Below are 19703 nucleotides of genomic sequence, written 5' to 3'. Positions count from 1 at the left end.
CGCACGCACGCACGCACGCACGCACGCACGCACACACACACACACACACACACACACACACACACACACACACACACACACACACACACACACACACACACACACACACACACACACACACACACACACACACACACACACACACACACACACACACACACACACAGTATGTATGTAGCCATAGAACATTAATGTGTACATAATTGGATTGCATCATATCAATGCCTCTCATGATACCAAGTCTGCTGCAGTGAAGCATTCAAACTGATTACAAAGCAAACCACCCACTGTATTAAGCACTTACACCCTGGGGGTGCCCAAAATAGAAACGCCAGGTTGAAAGTGGTTAAATAAATAACATCAACATAAAAATAATCTCAGACTTCATTATGTGCTTATCAAACCATGTTGACAAAATGGGCTTAATTCAATAACACCAAATAAAGTCAAATGAAAATGTGACAATTTAGTCCCCCCAAAAACAATATAGTGTACATGCACCTGTTTTTGGTTTAAAACACACAATAAGTGACAATTTCTTTCTTCATTTTAAAGCTTCATGTGACAGGCCACCAATGTTTTTCTTCAAGGTCATATGGCAGTACAACTGTACCATTTAGCCACATATATTGGTGCCATCAATCTTATGGACGCTATTGCTCAGCCAATCACCCTCCACCAACCAACCTTGAATAAGTGGTGTATGAGCGTGTGCCTGACAATGAATGAGGCATGTCTGCAAACTTAATGCCAATGCTCCTTTTTAACCTTCTCTAACCATTACGTTGATTTCATACAAATTCTATCCATTCAAAAACATCCAACTAAAACAGATCAGATCAACTTCAACTTCAGTATAACTCAAGCATACCAGATCAAAGTCTAACTACACAAATATTTTTCCTACACTTTTATCATTGCTTAGCATCACTGAAACCAATGTAATAGTAAAAGTATATCTTGTATAGTCTCAAAAACATAAGACAGCTTTGTAAATGTAAATATGAGGTTTCAGAGCATACTGCAGAGAGTAATGTGTTACAAAGGCTTTCCTGTTGATTAATCATTGAAAATATAACTAATGTAGGCATGTATGTGCTGTCAAATATCCTCTTTTGAGCTAAAATTGCAATTGCAAGAAAGCAAAATATAAACAAATGTTTTCAAAAGAAAATTCTATAAAGTAGGCCTACGTGACTAATGCTTTCCATTCCAGTTCAAGACAGGTTTGTTACCAAAAGTAACAACATTTTTCCTTTGCTGCAGAAAAACTGGGCTTAACTTCACAAAAGCCTTAAAATACCTATTACGGGTATATTATTAGATGTGACCACGCACTAAGTATAAGCCACTCTTGTCAGTCTTTCAGCTCCAAATCTAGCAGTATATCATAGCTATTACACACAGTCAGTTCTTCTCCTGCTTTTCTGCTGCTTCATAACAGTTTGATGAGAGTGTGATCATTGGCTGTTTAAGACATCAAATGATATATAGAAAGTGCATCAAACACAATTAAGTGATATATTACAGGCAACAATGCATAGCTGTAACATATAAAGCATAACAAAAACAAACAAAATGTAATTAATTAAAGACAGAAAAGTGTGTTAAGTTGTGCGCTAGTAGTGCTTTTTACTAAAACCAAACCAGCAACTGCTTCTGATTCCTAATATAGTCAACCAGTGGAGGGCAGTATAGCAGCATAATACAAATGAAAAGTTGTGCTATAATACAGAAACATCAGTTTCCAAACCAGCCAACACTTAAACTGTTATTTATACTATCAGAAGCCCATGTTATTGCTCAAGAGAGGAGCATTTTAAATCCACTGGATTTAAAATGCTCAAAACACACTTATTTTGTTTTTGTTTTGACTGAAACTGAGTTGAGATCAAAAAGTAATTAAGTCCAGGGCTAGACTGCTTTGGCCCCCTGGTGGAAATAGAACTAGAGGTCTGCTGCTGTGCCATCGATGGAAGGTACCATGTCAGATATCTATCTCTATGGTCACTGGAGGTTCTGAAGAGAGAGCTGGCTTCTCTCTGCTATAGACACTCACTAGTTTTTATTCATTTATTTATTTATATATCACTTTTCTTTTTGCCAAACGTTCTGGCTCAAACTGTTAGACGGGCTCACTTTGTTGTTACAACAAAGGTAGCTGACTGCGTATACAATGGCTTAGATTCTGCAGAACTACACCTCATGTTTCCTATGCAGAATAGCTGCAAGCCAACTCCCCCTTAGCCGCCCGAATCAGAAATGAATTAATCTCCCATGTGAAATCCTGATTTAAATTTACAAAGAAAATAAATAAAAACTAAATAAAAACTAAATAAAAATAACTTCATTGCTGCTAGCAGAGTTGAAAGGCTTCTCACAAACAGTTACTTGGTTGTTGCATTGCTCAGATGAGGCAGGCTGGCAGGATTGTTTAAGACTTGGATATCTTCAAAAGGTAGACATGCTTGTTAGACTGTATTGTAACTAATTACTTGCCGTCAAGTTGATATCAGAGGTTTTGATGATGTTTGAGGTGCAAGACTTGTTGTGAACCACACCGAGACATGGGAAAGACTGATAAACACTATGGAGAATGCAATTGGGCAAAACACATGGTTTTCAACAACTGATGAGGCAGGACAGAACATGCCGTGCCAAGCTGTACTGTGCTGTAATAATAGAATTGCTGTCTGATATTAGTTGTTTTTTCAGACCACCTTCATATTTTAATGACATTAGCAATAATTTCAGCCCTAAGATGTCATGCAAAACTATTTTGTATTTCTCACTGCCTATGTCCTGTGCATCGGCTCTAATAGTGTCTAACATCAGGGCTTTAAATAATGAATGGTTTCAAATAGCCTTCATTTGGAACATAGCTTGTTATGTGATCTCAGAAAGCCTCCCCACCACCAAGACCACTCTCCGAGTAACTTTTTAATTTATTTAACCACTTAAACCCACTATACATAGTAAACCAATACATAGTTCACTGGGGTCGGCTCTGTACTCCCCCCCCCCTCTACATCAAATCTCTTTGCCGAAAATAACCTACAATCTACAAGCTCAGAGCGCGTAGCATTGAGACGTGTTGTAGATGTGCTATTTTCAGCAAAGGTTCCCCAAGAACAGGGACACTAGGATTAATCCAGAGAATCCTAGCGGGGGAGTGAGGTTTGTATCCATCCAGATCAACAGTCTCAGAGCAGATGCCAGAACAGGGTGTGTGAGGACTGTTGGTCAGTCAGTGGAATGCAACACGAGGTTACGGTGGAACGGTCGGCTTGTGGAGTAAAGCGCAGCAGTTCAATGATTGATGAATCGCCTTTCTCTTCAAGACAAGTCTAGAATTCCTTTTGTTGAGTTGAGTTGAAGTGTCACATGGTTAGAACGTGCACTCCAACTACAGTACGATGCCACTAGACTCCACTCTTCCAGGCAATCCCCACCAGTCCCAGGTATAAAACTGTGATAGCATGATATTCACACAGTATTGGTTCAGGGTGTGGCCATAGCACCTCAGTTTTGGCTGATGGTTGTCGTAGCGGGTGTTGGTGTCTCCTCCTTTCCCTCTTTCGTCTCCTTTTTCTTCTCATCGTCTTTGAAGAAAAAAAGGGGAAACATGCCAAGAATACAGCCGATTCCCACACCAAAGGCCTTACCCTACGCACAGAGAAAAGGAAGTTAGGAACAATTGCATTTCTTTTTTATGATCAAAGAACAATTACATTTCAACAAAGTGGGTTTCCTGCTAAATATCGTAAATTCAAATAACCACCAAAGGCATGATTACTAAACTTTACTCAGTTCATACTTTATTTAACCAGGTAGTGTAATTTAGAAGAACTCTTTTTCTAAAGGAATCTGTGTAGAACCTATAACCGTGAAGGATTTCCAGCAATCTGTTGTTGAATTTTTCTTGCCATGTATAATACTTGTGGTCTGTGTTACTTATACAATTAGACGCTGTCTTATTATCTTTAACTTGACATGATCATTCAAAATAAGCCTAATCTGGCCCCACATTAATTGTCATGGCTGCCAATTGTATACAATCTAACAAACAAGTGAATACAGATTGAGTCCATTTATATCCTATTAGAACTAATACTCGACAAACCACAAAGACAGACACATTTCCCACCATGTCAAAATACAGAAATAGCTGAGAGCCTCGAGTGTAATTTAATTACTGAATCTAATGATATTTTATGCTTCAGCAGCCATGATGTATTGCAAATCAAATCAATCAAATCAAAAGGGCAAACACTAATAATGACTTGTGTCACTGTATTGCCGTCCCTCCTGAAAACTCTGACTTGTAAATATTAATCATCATCATTATTCCTCGGGTGCCTCAAGATCTACGGTGGGGCCGGTCAACTAACAGTATGTGTAATCAGTGGTGGGAGAATTTCACTCACTCACACAACATCACGAATGATAAGATGACTTATTAATAATGGTTGTTATTGCTCCTATAAGCTCCTGCATGAATTTATCCCAAATTTAATTTAGTGAGACATTTACTTAATTCACCAATTTACTCTTTAAACGTTAAACCTTTTATTTTGTAACGTATGAATAAAACTGAACTGAAATACAGAACATGGCATTTTCAAAAGGTTACATTTCTCCTGTACTGTTTTTATATTGCATTTGACCTTTTCTGCTGTAAGTGGTCAACAGAAAAACTCTGTCAATACTTGAAGATCAAGCTGGTCTGTTCTTTCCTGGTGTATGTGAAAGGATGAGACTGCAATGTGGTAAAACTCTAGGCTCTGTCTAGATCCATTAAAAAGATTCAGAATTTATTTTCACATCTGTGATGTTCTAAGGAAGGAAAAATACTAAAACAAAAAATGGACACAGAAATATGTTGAATAGAACAGACATTGAACATTGAATGTCATTCATTCTAGCCTGCAGTATATTTAGTTCTGTGTTGTGTGTTTTTTAGGGTTGTGAAAGTCAGCCACTGATTTGCTAGGGCTAATAACGTAATTATGTTTACACGTTTGTCTATATAATTATTGCTTATTGTGACTTTGATTATATTAGTGTGTACTCACGCAGGTGCAGAACAGTGCCATCAGCTGTAGACTGTGCAGTGTGTTTGGAGCAACTATTAAACGTGAGACATCACCTTACATCACACGATCTTATTTGGAAGTGAGCCTTGGACAGAGAATACTGTATACTGCTACAGCAAGCTTATATAAATGCCACACGTGAATGTGCGAGCGCAAAAGAATTATGCTCAGCACCTCATCACGCTGCTGGTGTTTCCAGAAACGCTGCGCTCCCATTGCAAACAATTCAAGACATAAGCTGGAAAAAAATACATCTTGGTGGACACGGCCCCTAAGAGGATTGTGGGACTTGGACTGGTACAATATAATGGTTGCTTACTGAGTGAGCGCTGACTCTGGTCTGCCACATATCAGCCTGTTTAGGGCTGAGATCAGGAATCTGCATCCCCAGCCGACACGCCAGGGCCTCCACGTAACCGGCTAGCCTACAGAACAGGAGAGAGAGGAAGAGACAGAGAGAAGTGGGCAGAGAGGGAAATGGAGTGAGTAGAGATGAAATATCAAACTTCAAAGTTCCAGAGGTAGTCACAGAAGAACAATACTCACAAATAAGTATTATTATTCTCTAGGTTTTAATTTGTGATTCAATTTTGTGAGGTTTTATAAGCAGTCCAAGTTTCCTATTTAAAAATAAATAAATAGAAACATGGACAGGGTGCAAAACATAGTCTCGGCCACGCCTTTGGCCTGATGGAGACAATTATCTCATATTTCATCAATTGAATGACTTATATCTCTTGTGGGTCAGCAGGGGGCAGAGTTGAGTGTCATAGGTAACTAATTGACTGTTTGATGTCTATTACTGTGTTGTATGTGTACATTATGTGCACTTTTTGTGTGCCACATATCTCAAATATGTGCTCCACTGAACACACCTTTCTAGTTGTTTCTGCAATGACTTACTTTAATGAACATTTATTAAAAGTGAAGTTCTGACAAGCTCACATCAACATCAAAGGATTTTATTTCACAGGTCTATATGAAAGGCAACAGTAACATCACAATCCATGTCACCATCATAATCATCTTTAAGCCCTTCTGGGATCAAAGAAAGCACAGTTCTATAGAATTTATACCGCAAAAGCCAAATGCAATCAAGCAAATAATAGAAAAATGTGTTGCCCTGCAAACTTGGAAGCACTTAATCCATCCACAGGCCATTAATCCATCAAGGGGTAACAAGGTCTTAATTTGGATATGAGAAGTGCTCATATCCACAGCTTCCACAGTCATTAATAAGTTAAAGCTACATCCAGGACTTTAGGATTTTAATGAATAAAATGTTCTTTCAGCCAATCTGTATGGTAGAGTATGTTAGTACAATATAACAAGCACATCTGCAATTGCTGGATCTGGTCTCCCTACTCTGCCATTGAGAAATGTTAACCCTGGTGTTGGGCCTTCTGGTTGACAATGTAAAGTCATTTGAAACAGGCAACACACTGGATTGGACACTACATGCCGCCATCATCGAGACAACAGACATAATACCAATGGAGTGTAGCTTTACATTTTGTAAGTTATTTAACAGTTTGTCTACTGTAGGTTCGTTCGGGGGGGCTCACAGAGTAGAGGAGCGACTGATGATCAAACAATAATTGGACTTATGCCATGCCGAGGAAGCTATAAACGCCAAGGATTATACCAAAGCTCAACATCACTTTCACCATGGAAAAGAGACTGTTAAGACTCCAGTATGCAATGAATGTCGAAACAATTACAAAATGTGATGAAATATTTCACATCTTCACATCACATTCAGACTAAAAATCTCACCAATAACCCCCCAAACACTGCAGTTAAGAGTGCCACAAAATCAACTGGTCTTTGCCATTACACCATCCACATCCACAACCAGCTGTTTGTATCGCTCACTACCTAACAGTCCTTTAGGACAAACGGCTACAAAACTGTCCACTGATATTAGCTAAAAAAAAGACAGCCTGTCCGACAAACTCATGGCCTGGTTGTACATAATCAATAAACAACCGTCTATTCACATTATCTGAAGAAGTCTCCCATCATGTCCTGCGTCATGATACTAAAAGCCAAGACATTGAGACAATAGTTTGAAGCGATCTACAGTAAATAGACCTTTTTTATTATTATTATAACTATACCAATTCTTATTCCTTACAGCCACAAGCTCACTGTGTGTTATCCTCATGTGTAAGCCATAGTTTAAATTATGTGGATAACACACACAACACTCAAGAATAACAGTGGTATGTTCTAGACAGAGAATGGTAGTTTTTCAGAATAAATAGTAGAAGTACTATAATGTTAGGGTGGAAAACAAATGATTTAGCAGGGGAGGACAAGTACTGAGGTGCAGCAGTAGTGTAGTCATGGGTATACAGTTCACCTAAGTGATGCTAACATAAAAGGAATGTTACGTCTCCCCCACTTCTGCAGTGAGGGACAGGGCATTATTACCGGGACTTCATGGTTTACAAACAACCTTCACATCTGTCACAATGAATAGCCTATTGGTGTGTCATGTATGTTTAGTGACCACCGAGGAGATGTGCTCCAGGGTTCTGCTCACTGATTAAAATAAGTGGCAAATACAGGAACACACACACAAAATTATATGTGATGTGTGTGTATGTTTTGTGCAGGGACATGTTTACGTGCATACTGCACTGTGCACGTGATAACAGCGCGCACGCACACACACACACACACACACACACACACACACACACACACACACACACACACACACACACACACACACACACACACACACACACACACACACACACACACACACACACACACACACACACACACACACACACACACACACACACACACACACACAGAGATGCTCTCCTGAGAATACAAAGGTCAGACCAGCTAGCCTCATCAGTCTTCTACTGAACCGATGTCAAAGCTAGAATACAGGAAGGGAAATACTCTTCATTGTTGGAAAGATGAAAAGTGTCTCATTGCTTGTGTCTCCTCATCTGTCTACTGTGTCTCCTCTCCTCCATCTGTGTACAGTATCTCTCATCGCCTGTCGTTGCATCTAGATGTACTGAGGAGTAGCAGTGGGTATTAACCATGAATTTATTGATCTACTGAGACTTGGCGCTCATCTGTAAGGACCTGATACTTGTGGCTATTTCTACAAAAATCAATTCTCACCAATTCACATGGGTCAGTGTGTTTGTTTATTGAACAAAACTGACAACGTTTTTTTTTTTTAAGTGGCGGGGGGGCTGATTTTTGGCTACCTTATAATAGAGGATATTCAGTTTCAACTTCACACTGCTGATACGTAGCTGATACACTGCTGTTAAGTGTCTTGGTTAGCAACACAAAGCCTGGGGTTGTGAGGCGACAGTGACATTCTGTTTACCAGAAGGCCTCTCCAACCACTAAGCTACGCCCCCCACCCCCCCACACAAAAAAAATGGGAGAGCGCGAACGTAGTCCAATGAGTGCAATGGCCGCGTCTCGCTCTGGGTGAACGTCCTTGTTGATCTCCTCTGTCAGTTCAGTTACATTCTGCACACATGGTGCTATGAATCGGGAATTGCTCCAGACAACCAGTGTGTTGACCATTTGTTTTGTAGTTAAATTCTTTTGGCAGTGTGTGTGTGTGTGTGTGTGTGTGTGTGTGTGTGTGTGTGTGTGTGTGTGTGTGTGTGTGTGTGTGTGTGTGTGTGTGTGTGTGTGTGTGTGTGTGTGGAGTTGGGTCTACACAGTGTAGTGAATGTCAAAAGCAGTGTCAAAGAAAATACCAGGAGGCAAATGACAATGTTACCATTAACTCACGTTATTGTCAGAGGGTTTAGCTTAGAATTGTTAGCATGAATTCGGCTAGTATGCTGTAATCGACCAATTTTTCTGTAGTAAATTGTACCAAATTGCACTTTGCTTAATTTTTCTAAAGCTGCAGTGATACATTTCGGTTTCTACTGAGAAGATTTAGGTGTACTCCAAAATAAAAACTCTAAAGATTGTATTCTGTATGTTACGTATGAATGGGGTCTGTTTCAGGTGTCTATGTACTATGTCTGTAGGAAGTGTACAGTGTAGACTTTGTTGTCTGTGTAATTCTTACCCAAGTCCTGCCAGATCAGATACCAGGTTGCCTAGAGCAGCAGCTGGAAAGAGAGGTAAAGATAGATAGAGAAACAGAAAGAGAGAAAATCAATTATGTCATTATGACATTACAGTTTGTATGACTACAGTATGACCATCACATGGCATGAAACAGTCTTTTATGTTAATTTACGCAGTTTCCAAGAAATTGGGAAATGAAATATTGACTGCAAGGGAAGTATCTCATCTGTAATGAGCTTACTGCTAAAATACTGTCATGAGCTGAGAGGCACAGCTTAAAGAAGATCCCCTCTGAAAATACGAAAACACACATTTTCCTACATCTTTAAAAAAGCTGGTTTATTGGTTACACCAAAAAACAAATAAAAACAACAAAATGACCCCTTCTCGCGAGGTCCATTCGTTTTAACACTATAAAAGAATAAATGTTTTCACAGAATGTGGCCTATTTCTTTATGCCACTAACACAACAGGAACTGAAAAAGTATGTTTCACTGTCCCAGAAAGGTGCAAGGAAATACTTTGAAGCCCATGAAGCAGTGGTGTGGCTATTCATGCATGTGCTGTTTGTCCATGCCTGTTTTGCTTCACTTGGGCTGACCATCATATTAAGGTAAGTTATTGTAGGTTGCTTGAGGAATATACTCCACAAGTATCCACTTAAAATGAACAATGTCTAAGACTGTGCTTTAGGTGATGTTTCCATTTATTTATTTATTGAGTTACTTTTCTTTTTCCTTCTCTACTGCACTGTAATTGTATGTTAATTTTTAACTTATTTTTTTGTTATTTTTGTATGCATCCTAATGTCATTGTATAATTATGTTTCCTTTGCTTGATGTTCTGTGTAAAGTACATTGAATTGCCTTGTCGTTGAAATGTGCTATACAAATAAAACCTGCCTTTATTGCAACAAGGTGAATATTTACAAAAACAACATTACCACAAATGAAGATTTTGTTTGATGCTGGCTTTGAGACAAAAATTACACTACTATCAGTGTGCCCCCATCATCTACTGGCTCAAACTGATTACCTATTCATTTAAAACACCTGTTGTTGTGCTGAATAATCCCCACATAAACAGAACCTATACTACACCCTTGTGGTCAGAATGAGCTACTGTGTACAGTAGACTGTACAAACACATTTAATACTCATGGCTCCTACAAGTACTTCTGAATGCTTGTCTTGTTGCAAATAAATCTAGGTCTCTACAGTTTAGGCATTTTCATTACAGACCTTAATGATCAACAATGGTTTGGTTTATTACTAGCCTGGAGAACCAGACGAATCTGCTAGTGCGAAAACAAAATAGCAGTTTATTACCACCAGAGAAGGCAGTCAATCTTCATTATGGAAACAAGGTGCTTTCATATAATTACAGCTGGCCAAGGTCAGCTGTCCACGTACTGCTCTGACTGCTACATTCACCCACATAGAGCACCTATGTCTGCTCAAAATGGAGTCCACTGGCTATTCAGCAACACGCACACGAACGCGCACGCACGCGCACGCACACACGCACACACGCACACGCACACACACACACACACACAGTGTTATTTTGTTTTGGCACTGGCAGATTCGTGCCACATTCTGTCTGTGGTAGGTCAGCTCCACTAGACCAGTGGTCTCAAACGTTTTCATGCCAAAGACCCCTAAATTAATATGTATTTGGCCACAGACCCCCATCTGAAAATGATGTTGTGCCAAGGAGGGACCCCCATACGAGATTTGTTTCAAAATTTCTTGAAAATAGTAAATCTACAAGCTTACAACGAGTCGTGATGCGACCCATTGTGAGCTTGTGGATAGGCTCCATGAGAATCATTTCTATTTTTATCTAGGGATATTCAGATATTTAAACCAATATCTAACTTAATCTTACATAACCGACGTAATCTTTTTTTTAAATACATATCATTTTGGGTTGTGAGCTTGTAGATCTGCTATTATCACTTTAAAAAACGTTGTTTATTAATAGTAATTGAGGCAAAAGTTTTAAATAATGGTGATATAGATTAGAAGTCATATCGCCCAGCCCTAGTAGAAGTCTAGAAGATGCTACGGCTGTGAAGCAACATTGTGTAATTCTAAAAGCTACAGGATCTCACTCTGAATGAGTATCTCCTACCTGCTACAGACCACTACTGCCTATACCAACTCCCATCAGCTGAGTCAACAGAGGGCACACGCTGACTAAGCAATGTGGGGTTGTGGCTGCATTTGGTGTGTTTGTGAGTGCTGCTGACTATCATCCATTCTGATGTGGTGTTGGTAGGTACAATATTATGCGTGTATTGGCGGCCACTATAGTAGCCTAACTATAAAACAAAACAGTTTGGGTATGTGAATAGTTTATGGAAATGAGGGAACAAAGGAATGGATTAATAAATAAGATGGGGAGAAAGCTCATCTGCAGACATCTCATCAAGCTTACATCTTAAGCTGAACAAGGATTTACAAGAGCCCCCTCAAGTTCGAGTTCTCAAAGACTGTGAAAACTATTCACAGAATATATTAACATGTATTAATATTTGCATGAGGATTAAAGTTACAATATTCAAAACTAGAAAAAGTGCTCCTCGGAGCACAGGTCTCCGCTAGGTCAGGTATGTTACTGTGGTCTCCTGGTGGCGCTATAATAGGCCAATGTGAAAAGGGTGCCATTTCTTCTCAGGCCTTTCACGGCAATCGGACACTGCATTCATGATTTGAGGCATTTTGTTTCAAAAATGTGTTTTGCTAAATTAGACCTGCTGGTGGAGCTATAACAGGCCAATGTGAAAAGGGTGCCATTTCTTCCTCGGCCTAGTGGGAATGTACGTGTGAAATTTCACGGAAATTGCAAGCTGCGTTCATGATTTGAGGCATTTTGTTCAAAACGGACCAATCCTGCAAACTTCGGAAGCCAACCTTAGCCAATGAGGATGGAATCCTCATTTTGAGTTTTTTCAGTAGTCATTGATCACATGATTGATCACATGATTGATCACATGACTATACTGCGTACCGATTTGCATGACGTGTGGATAAAATCTGTAGGAGTAATGTCAAAAAATGGGTTTTGCGCAAATCAGCCTCCTGGTGGCGCTATAACAGGTCATGTGAAAAAATTGGGGCAGAGGTTCTGAATTGGCAGAGGGAGTGTGTGTGCACAGTTTCGCAGCGACCGGGCCAACGGTTCCGGAGATTAGCTGCTAACGGACGGACAGGACACACGGACGGACGGACGGACGGACGGACGGACAGACAGGGTGCAAATCATACTCTCTCGCCAGGCCAAAACAATGATATTGAAAATTCTGATCACGTCATCCTGGTTAGTTTAGTTGGGATTTTTCATTTGGTAAATTTGAGGAAATGTCTGCAGCCAGACCCCATAGATAAGACCACATGGGCACCACAGCACAGTTAACATTGATGCAATCGTCTGTTGTCAATTTGAGAGTGCTTGGACAGGGATTTTACATTCATGCTCTAATCGAATATATTTAGGCTATCTGATCTACTGTTGCCTCTAATTGCTCCTTTTGGCTTTAACAAAATCTCAGCACCAAAATTAAGATTAAGATAAATGACAATGGGGGCGCCCACTGGCCAAGCGGGCCGGGCACATACCACATAGGCTCTGATGCCTGACGGCATGTCACAGGTTCGCGTCCTGTTCTCGACGACCTTTGCTGCGTGTCACTCCCTGCCTCTCTCTCCCTGTGTCCTGTCATTCTCTACTATACTATCAATAAAGGCCGAAAAGCCCAAAACAAAATCCTGAGAAAAAAAGGACAATGAATGAAGATCTACATCTATAGAACTCTTTTTTTCTATAATTTGCCACAAAACTTTTTAAACTAGTTAGCTGCTTGACCGTGGAGCTTCAACTTCCCCAGACATCACCTCAGTTGTCAGTATACATCTTCTCTATGCTACTTTAGTGTAAATGATAGAGGAGAAAACTGACACTGAAACAGACTTAGGTTTCGCTTATTATGTCTAAGAAAGACCGACTTAACAACAACAGAAGCTCTATCTCAGGGCTTCAGTGTGAGAATCCCCTTAATTAGGCTGCAGTGCAGATTAAGTGTGACAGGCTACTTCTCAAATACTCATTAAGACAAGAGTGCGGAGTCCACTGTTATCCTAATTAGTTAGCAAAAAGGGAAACACATTAAAGCATTACTCAGGTCTGAAAATGTAAGTCTACTGAAAGTCTTTGGGATGTCTTACCTGCCATAGTTGAGATTCCCAGGATCACGCCAATGGATAGCTCAATCTGTGTGCCCTAGGGAATATCAATAAGTAAGTAAATAAGTACACACACACATGTGCACGTCCACATACACGTGCACACACACACACACACACACACACACACACACACACACACACACACACACACACACACACACACACACACACACACACACACACACACACACACACACACACACACACACACACACACACACACACACACACACACACACACACACACACACACCTTACTGTAGAAGAACCACACCACACACACACACACACACACACACACACACACACACACACACACACACACACACACACACACACACACACACACACACACACACACACACACACACACACACACACACACACACACACACACACACACACACACACACACACACACACACACACACACACACCTTACTGTAGAAGAACCACACCACATACTGCTGGGAGATTTCCTTCCAATATAAAGCCTCAGTTATACTTTGTCATACGACAGTGTACAAATTAAACAAACATTCAGTGCTTACATGAGCTATAGGCTTTTGCATTCACAGAAAGTGGAGCAACACCTGCCTTACTCCTTATGCCTACACTTTGCACACACTTCGATCTAGCCAATCTACAAGAAGGCCCTATCTACAGTATCATGTCTGCAGTTGAACTGTGTGGAAACCGGTTAAGAGACCATTTTTAAGAAAGAAACATTAGCTGTTGATGATCTAAATATAGCATAACTTGGTCCTAATGTGCACTTAGCGTATACTTACCCAAATAGGTTTTAACCAAATGTCATGTCTTTCATTTTTATTACACTTTATTATTATACTTTATTATTTCACTTGCCTGCTATTCTTTTATATTTCCTCCACTATTTTATCCCTTCTCCTCTTCTCGGTACAGTACATGGCTCAAAATGATTTATCAACCTCCTGGTAAAGGAACTCCACTGGGTATGCAGGCTTTGAATTAAATTTGACAGCACAAGTATTCATTTTCAAAGCTCTGCCGTCTCTTTCAATATTCATTGTTTGGCATTTTCAACAGATTGTTGTTTTGCTCTGTAATGGTTTCTTGGAGAGACTTGAGAAGTGCATTGCAATAACACTGTTATTATTATGCCACAGAGAGAGGCAGATTAAGGGAAATATGAGGAGTAAAAGAAAGAGATGGGCTACAGTCTCACACATTGAGAGAAACGGAGACGACTTTGTGAGACGGAAATAAAGAGATTGAAGATAATGAGCGAAAGATACTGAGTGTAAATGAATCTAATTTAAATTTCACATTTTCATTTCAAATTCCCACTGTGTAACATGAGTAGTCTTTTTGGCGACACTTCTGGTATCTTTGTTGTCTGTTCAGTTTGAAACAAAAACGCAGACGTACAATACAGCTCCAAAACGAATGCTATAGGGCCCTACCACCTACATTATTTTGGAATGCAACAACAACGTCCTCAGAAATGTTACGTATAAACTTTAAATTACATAAATAAATACATTTGCGGCATATTTCTGATGGCTCTGTCGTTTTTGGCCAGACTGTGACTAATGACTAAAATCGTGTTTAAAACACATTTATTTGGAATGGTTATTGTAAAAAATAGCTTACAAGTGACAGCTTACATCAAAAATACCTTTTGTTTAATTGAAAAAGTTACACAGTATGACTTTAAGGGGTACTTTTATCCAAATCCCATGGCAGTGGCAGGGTTCAACCACAAATACACACACACACGACACCGACGAAGGCTGGATAGCCAAAACGTTTGTCCTTCATTGTAAAGACATGGAGAAGAAATATTACAAAAGTTAACTCACTCTTGTCATTCTGAGTGCGACCCATCACTTTTGCAAAGAACCACAATACACCACAACAGTGGTTCCCAGTTTGCTGAAGCAAACTGGTGTACTGTGAGATAAGTCCAGGTGTACTTTGGTATTTTGTGACAACCACAAATTATTATTACAACATATATACCTATTAAAAAATGATAATACATTTGTATGTACTACATCAGTACTTGGTGCACATTAATTTCCCAATATGGAGGCCAATGCATTCAATTGTTTTTTTTATTAAAATGTTCTAAAATAGTCAAAATAGCAGCTCACAGCACGTCACGATGCGACACGTTGTGGGCTTGTAGATCGACAATTATTGCTATGAATACAGGTGTGCCTTGAAATTTTGACTTGGCACAAATATTTAGAAAATCACTGAAGAACAGTTTAGAGAGAGACTTACTGCAACAATCATGATGGCATTGTCCAAGAATCCGAATCCAACAAAAGGGATTGCGTTGTGGAGTAGAACTGTAACAGAGCAAATGAAAAAACACTCAGCCAACAAACACAGACTGGAGAGTTTGCAGATTCTGTTTGAACTTATGTAAGCCTCAGAACAAAATACAGTGGTTCTCAAACTTTTTCTTGTCATGGATCCGCAAATTAATATGTATTTTATTTTGCCACGGACCCACATCTGAAAATATTTTGTGCAAGAAAATGTTTTAAAAAATCTGTAAACAAGAAATGACCAAAGTCATAATAAAGCCGCTTGCGGCAGGCTTTTTTTGCCCCAATCTTTTCATAGACCTGATTACTTGTTTTTTGGATTGCTTGTTTCTCTCGCCAAACCTGGCAACATTAGCGTCACAGAATCTGCGACGCTAAACGCTGTAATGTTTTTTATATAAGTGGTGGCAACATTTTGTGACACCACACGGGTCTTCCCAACAATAGCTAAGATTGAAGTCAGTGTGAACATGGCCAAATAATAACTTAATAGCCAAACTAGGTCTAATGAAGCACGCTAGCATTTAGGCTAACCCTCCTGCCTGAGGCTCTCTCCCTCTCTCTCTCTCTGCTGCAAAGGGCCGTCTCCCAATGGCTTAAACGGGGGGAAGTGTGAAGGAGCTCTAGGACAGCCAATGACAAATAGGTGTCAAAGGAGGAGAGGCGGGTGCTGCAAAGGACCGTCTCCCAATTGGCAGGAAGTGTGAAGGACAGCCAGGACAGCCAATGACACTTGGGTGTCACTTGGGTGTCGGACTAGGACTAGTGCTGTCTGTAGAGCCGCCAGCTTTCAGCATGCGGCTAAAAACGAACAAAAATGAAGATCACAACTGATTAAACTCTTAGTTGTAAGCTAAGGACCCACTGCCCTGGAACCCCCTCAAGGGCCCCTGGGGAAAAGAACAAATTCAGGTGAGCTAATTAATGATTAATAACATTGTGTTAGTGGAAATTATTTAATAAATAAATAAAAAATCTTATTACAAAACGCATGTTTTGTGATTGAATGTGTAGCCATTGCTGCTCTGTTCAATTCACGCTTCCCACTTCTTCTTTTGGCTTTTTGAGCTCATACTGTACAGTACAGTAAGTAGCAGTTAATCATCATATCCAACTTGTTATGAAATTCATATTTTCTCAGTCAAGGTGGCCACAGGCATTCTTCAAAGTGCTGGGGGAACACTGCGTGCAATATCCCACGACTTCCCAAGTGTATCTAGATTTACCAACTGTACCCTTTATCAGTGAGTCTGTCACATCGTTATTCATGAATAGTCCAATTTACATACGTAGCCTAATTGCAAAGTAATGTCTGAGCAGAGCCGCTCCGCTCAACCAGCAGACTTCAGGCAGGGTAAGCCATGTCAAATATTAGTTTTGGACAAAATAATGTGAAATTGCTGATGGTTGAGTCCAATGGCTGTAATAAAATGTACCATTTCGAACACGAACATAACAGCACCAGCTCCACAAATCCAGTGAAAAAAAGAAAAAAAAGATCAAATAAATGTTGACAATAATGAGCATCATGAGCCATGTCGGTGCTTATAGAGAAGGCAATAATTGGCTTCACTTTGTCTTTTAGTTTACTGTAAAAATCTCCTGCAAGGTCTCCGATTATCTTTCCCTTGAGGCCTTCAGTGCAGCACTGGCAAGCAGAGGTCATAGGACGTGTTGCCCTGGTGGGTAGTGGTGCTTACACACCCCTACCCCCTTAGTGGAAGGGGGCATCACTGGTATGGAGAGCCACTCTCGGGACCTGCGAGTCGTTCGGAGGTGGTGCGTTCGACTGAGCGTACCACAGGGAGCCCCCTTACACAATTGTTGGATATATATGACAGCAGACGCCTAAGGAGGGCTAAAAGGATCACGGAAGACAAGCAACTCCCCGAAAACAGTATGTTCGAGATGATACGGACTGGCAAACGCTTGAGGTGTCTCAAAGCCCAGGGTTCTAGGCTCTGAAAAACGTATACTCAGCAGCATGGAGAAGAGATAAAAGAGCTAAGAAAAAACTAACCACACAATTTCTTTTAACAAAAAATAGTGGCACTAGGAACTGTACTATATGCAAAAAATTTTTTGGGAGGGGGGGGTGTTGGGTTCTCAAAATGCATATTTATGATCAAACACAAAGTCTTATATCTTATATAGTACATGTGCACAGCAATAATCTGTATAGTTTACATATGAATTGTCTCCAGATTTAGGAAAATATACTGCCTGAGAGCATTTGAGCATTATATCAATGCATTTGAGCATTGATATAATTGATATGATTTTTTTCTTCTTTTTTTTTACAGAAATAATCATACTGTGGCGGTCGGATTTAAGGGGTTGCGGCCCGCCACTGCTTAATGCATATAGGGGAAACACTGATCCTGTATAGTGTGATCAACCCAACATGCAACAGCACAATGTACAGTATATATCCTGTTGATGTTACTATCACTGTTATAGTATAAAAATATACTTAGGTATGACAGTCTTTTCCCTGCAAATCATCACATGGGCATATGAGCTGCTGGGCAGAGCACAAATATAGAACCATGGGGACACCATCACACTGAGTTTATTCTTCTCTCCACTCTCTTACGGAGAGGGTTGAACACTACAAACAAAAGTCTTTCTGTCTGTGTAACGTAGTGTCCTTGTTCATGAACGCAGAGCTGCAAATTCATGGACAATATTTGCATCTGTGGTAAGGGTTGAGAATTTTGTGATACAGTCAACTGTTTAACCAATTTCCCAATAGGCATTGTTCCCAATGGGCATCGGCATAATAATAACAATAATACATATAGCACTTTTCTACATCGGCCTCCTCAAAGACGCTTTACAAAAACAAAACAAAAACAAAATACTGAATAAAAGCAGTCTTACCATATCTTAACTGTCCTTTGGTTGGTGGTTCAACTTCCAGTGTACCTGGAAGGGAGAAGGAGAGAGAATTAGTCTGATTATAAACAAATTATGTCTGCTCTCTATGGTGGGAGTGTAAATGTCAGCCAGCTGTGAAATGGCAAAACAAATCATTCAAGACAGAAAAATAGGTTAGAGAGACATGGAGAGAAAACAGACTTGAGTAGGAGAGAGGAAGGAGCAGCCAACCTTTCCTTTCCTCCCTGCTCCTGTGAGTAAGACAGAAAAGACATTATGTCACAAACTGTCAATCAGATCCTACAGGAGCACTGTCGAAGCTACGAAATATGATCAGCATGTGCGAGTGTACGTGAAACAGAGAGAGAGAACGACAGTGTAAGACAGAGTGATACAGACAGAAAGACACATTGGGCCCTATTTTCGCCGGTGCCTTACCCATTATCCCTAAACTTATTTGCCATTTTTGCCATTTTCAAATAGTTCAACTATTCGATCTACATCGACACGTTGTGAGTTTGTAGATTGGCTATTTGAACTATTTGGGGAAAAAAAGGAAAAAATGGCAAAGAAGTTTAGGGATTATGGGTAATGCACCGGTGAAAATAGGGCCCATTATATACTGTACCATCCCCAGCAGATTTAGCATTAAGTTATCTTCAAGTATGTATTTTAATTAACTGGTGAATGTCATGTCAAAAGAGAAACCACGGTGAAGAAAACCTGTGAACACCACATTGTAGCACGCGTAATGTGTAACAGAGTGTAAATGGGAGAATGGGAAGTACACTATAAAGAGCATTTGATTACTAAAGGACTACAGAAAGTGCTATTAAAAAAATCAAACCATTTGCCAGTTACCATCATCAAGTCGTGATTTCCAAGGTTCCACAACACATTATGTGGAAAAAGCAATATTTTGATTTCACTCTAGGGCAGTGTGAAATTGGTTCCACTTACTGATTGGGGAAGGCCTTTAAAATGGCAAAGGTCGATCTATCGTTAACCCCACACACACACACACACACACACACACACACACACACACACACACACACACACACACACACACACACACA

The 19703-nt window shown here is 40.0% G+C and overlaps 1 protein-coding gene across 1 annotated transcript in view; it reads right to left on the bottom strand.

The window, feature by feature from the left end:
• Positions 1-398: 398 nt before the first annotated feature.
• Positions 399-19703, bottom strand: part of LOC311042085 (transmembrane protein 65-like) — a 35590-nt gene continuing 16285 nt past the window's right edge. The window contains exons 3-8 of the mRNA XM_084052631.1: positions 18628-18672; positions 15695-15762; positions 13403-13457; positions 9172-9214; positions 5416-5521; positions 399-3666 (exon numbers count right to left, since the gene is read on the bottom strand). Of these exons, the coding sequence (XP_083908757.1) occupies positions 3523-3666; positions 5416-5521; positions 9172-9214; positions 13403-13457; positions 15695-15762; positions 18628-18672 (461 nt within the window). The 3' untranslated portion in view covers positions 399-3522. The remainder of the gene's footprint in view (positions 3667-5415; positions 5522-9171; positions 9215-13402; positions 13458-15694; positions 15763-18627; positions 18673-19703) is intronic.

Source organism: Gymnoscopelus microlampas (genome assembly GCF_963454915.1).
Source record: "Gymnoscopelus microlampas genome assembly, chromosome: 3".
Taxonomy (NCBI): domain Eukaryota; kingdom Metazoa; phylum Chordata; class Actinopteri; order Myctophiformes; family Myctophidae; genus Gymnoscopelus; species Gymnoscopelus microlampas.
Note: the sequence above shows the minus strand (reverse complement) of the source record. Positions and strands in the feature narration are given on the sequence as shown.